A 2496-nucleotide genomic window follows, 5' to 3' on the forward strand; every position below is an offset into this window, starting at 1 on the left:
CCTAAACTCAAGAATACCAGCAAGTGGGAGATGTGGATTTTAAGGGGAGCAATCATCCCAGGCTGTGGCCTTACTGCAAGGGAAAACCCCGGCAGCTTGTAGAGAAAACGGATTTTAGCTGGTTTTTACTGGGATAACAATCACTCCCCACTAGAACTAAAAGGCACTGATCCTTGGAACATCTCTATCTTCTCTTCTCTCTGGCCTTGAATGTACCGCACCGTGTAAGCACCTTTCTTTTCCCCGTGCCCAAGAGGGGCTCAGAACCACCACTGCACCGCGGTGAACGTGCACCAGTTTGTTCGGCAGCAGCCTCCCTCTTCGCTCGAACGTCAGGCAGCACTCACAGACCTATCCAGAAGAGGACAGGCTCCGAGGGCTCCCTCCCCCCAAATTCACGCCCCACAGGACGTGTCCAGGGAGCAGCTGCGCATCCTCCCAACACCAGCTAGCTGCCTCTGGTCCGCATGGCCTCCTCCTCTCCACCGGCTACTCCGCATGGTGCTTCTGGTGGCGCACCAGCTGGGGCTGGAACCGAAAGCTTTCCCCGCACTGGGGGCAGTGGTATGGCTGCTCCCCAGTGTGGATGCGGGTATGCTTGATGAGGTTGGAGTTGCCGCTGAAGCCCCGGCCGCACTGGCTGCATTTGTAAGGCTTCTCCCCGGTGTGGGTACGAGCGTGGTTAATGAGGTCAGAGCTCTGCCCAAAACGTTTGCCGCACTGCCCGCAGGCATAAGGCCGGATGCCGTCGTGGGCTCGCTGGTGCTGGAGGAGGTGGGAGTGTTGGCTGAAGCTTTTCCCGCAGGCTGGGCACTTGTAGGGCCGCTCGCCCGTGTGCATACGCTGGTGTTTGATGCAGGTGGAGCTGTCGCTGAAGATCTTCCCGCACTCGCTGCACACGTAGGGTTTGAGCCCGGTGTGGATGCGCCGGTGCTTGAGGAGGTTGGAGCTCTGGCTGAAGCTCTTTCCGCACTCGGCACAGGTGTAAGGTTTCTGGCCTGTGTGGATCCGCTGGTGCTGGATGAGATGAGAGCTCTGACTGAAGCCCTTGCCGCAATCCCCGCAGAGGAACGGGCGCTCCCCGGTGTGCATTCGCTGGTGCTGGACGAGGTGGATGCTCCGACTGAAGCCCTTGCCACACTCAGAGCAGATGGTGGGCCGCTCTGCACGAGGGACTCGCCGTGTGGCTGCTGCCACCCTTCTCACCAGGCTGATACCAGAGCAAGGCATCTTAGCTTCCTCTTCCTCCTCACAGTCACCTCGCTGGGCCTCTGAGGAACCGTGCTGACTTCCATAGCTGTCCCCAAACTGTTCCTCTCCCCCTCTGGACCCCGCTGCCAATACGTCCTGCAGATCTGTGCTTGCAAGGTGATCTGGGAGGGGACCTAGCCCACCACCTGGAAAAAACGTATCACACTAACTGTGATTCTCGTTGGGAAGCGGCACAGCAGAGAACAGGCAAGCTGCTATCCTAGGGAGCCTGGTCTGCACCGTGCACAAGAAGCAGCAAAGGGAAGGACTGGGAGCAAATGGAAACCTAGCTGCTGGAAAGGCTGTAAGGCCTCATCACACAACCCAGAGCAGGTGTGCCACGAACAGCAGAGCCAAGGGCAGTGTTACAGGTGTCTCCTTGCCCCCAGGAAATCTTCACGTTTCATCTTCTCAACATTCTGTCTTCTCATACATACTCTTAACAGCAGGCTGACAAAGGTAGGCTGTCTGCCTGCCCTGAGGCAGAAAGAGCAGGTCTCAATATGAGCTGCGTGAAATAAAGTGGCTTAAATAACACCGAGGCAGCTCAAAGAGCATTTTGCTTGTTCTGTGTTTATAAACTCATCTGTAAGTATTCCTCACCCATGTATGTCTCCTCCAAGGCCTCGGGATCTTGTTCTTCTCCTTGGTCCATCTCAGCAGTTACGTCAAGTTCAGCCATCAGGAATCCTTCTTGCAAAAGCGAACAAAAGTAATCTTAGCTGAATATTCAGCAAGAGCTCATCATATATTATGTCTTAAAATCTACTGCTCCTGAAGTTGCATAAAAGAATGGGATCAACCGAGCAACAAACATTTATGGACATCCTGTGCACTGCTGAGCTATCTGGTGTCAGATACTTTCTCTTTCCTTTAAGGAGATTCAAGGTTGCCCCCCTTCTGATAAGCAGTATACATGAGGACGTCCATCAGACGTGCTGGACTCAGAACTGGTTGACAGCAATCATAGATATTGGTGTAAGCAACAAGCAAAACCCAGCCATACTCACATTTCTTTAATAATGACAGCCAAAAGACCAATAATGCTCCTAAGATTATTTTAAAAGGAATCTTTGGTCACCAGAACCTGATTTTTTTTACTTGCTATCTCATCTCTCCCGTCTCCTCCAAGATTCTCACGTTGAGGCAGCAAAACCCAAAAAAACAGGCAATTTGATGTCTTGTCTACCCAGCTAACTTGTTCGTTCCCAGCCTGGCCTCCCTACTGAGCTCTAGCAACCACCA

At 53.3% G+C, this 2496-nt stretch overlaps 1 protein-coding gene across 1 annotated transcript; it reads right to left on the minus strand.

Moving 5' to 3' along the window:
* Nucleotides 1–489: 489 nt before the first annotated feature.
* On the minus strand, nt 490–1906 carry LOC104506487 (zinc finger protein 239-like). Its single transcript, XM_010147451.1, has 2 exons — nt 1855–1906; nt 490–1397 (listed from the first exon to the last, which is right to left on the minus strand). Exons 1-2 carry the CDS (start codon nt 1904–1906, stop codon nt 490–492), a joined length of 960 nt encoding a protein of 319 aa, XP_010145753.1.
* Between the last annotated feature and the right edge of the window lie 590 nt (nt 1907–2496).

The sequence above is a fragment of the Eurypyga helias genome, unplaced genomic scaffold, assembly GCF_000690775.1.
Source record: "Eurypyga helias isolate BGI_N326 unplaced genomic scaffold, ASM69077v1 scaffold46702, whole genome shotgun sequence".
In the NCBI taxonomy this organism is placed as follows: domain Eukaryota; kingdom Metazoa; phylum Chordata; class Aves; order Eurypygiformes; family Eurypygidae; genus Eurypyga; species Eurypyga helias.

Bases quoted from the DNA above. Each gene is read 5' to 3' on its own strand.
- LOC104506487 (XM_010147451.1), bottom strand. From the start codon at position 1,906: ATGGACCAAGGAGAAGAACAAGATCCCGAGGCCTTGGAGGAGACATAC. The intron at 1,398-1,854 runs GTGAGGAATACT...CGTTTTTTCCAG, and splicing joins CTTGGAGGAGACATACATGG to GTGGTGGGCTAGGTCCCCTC.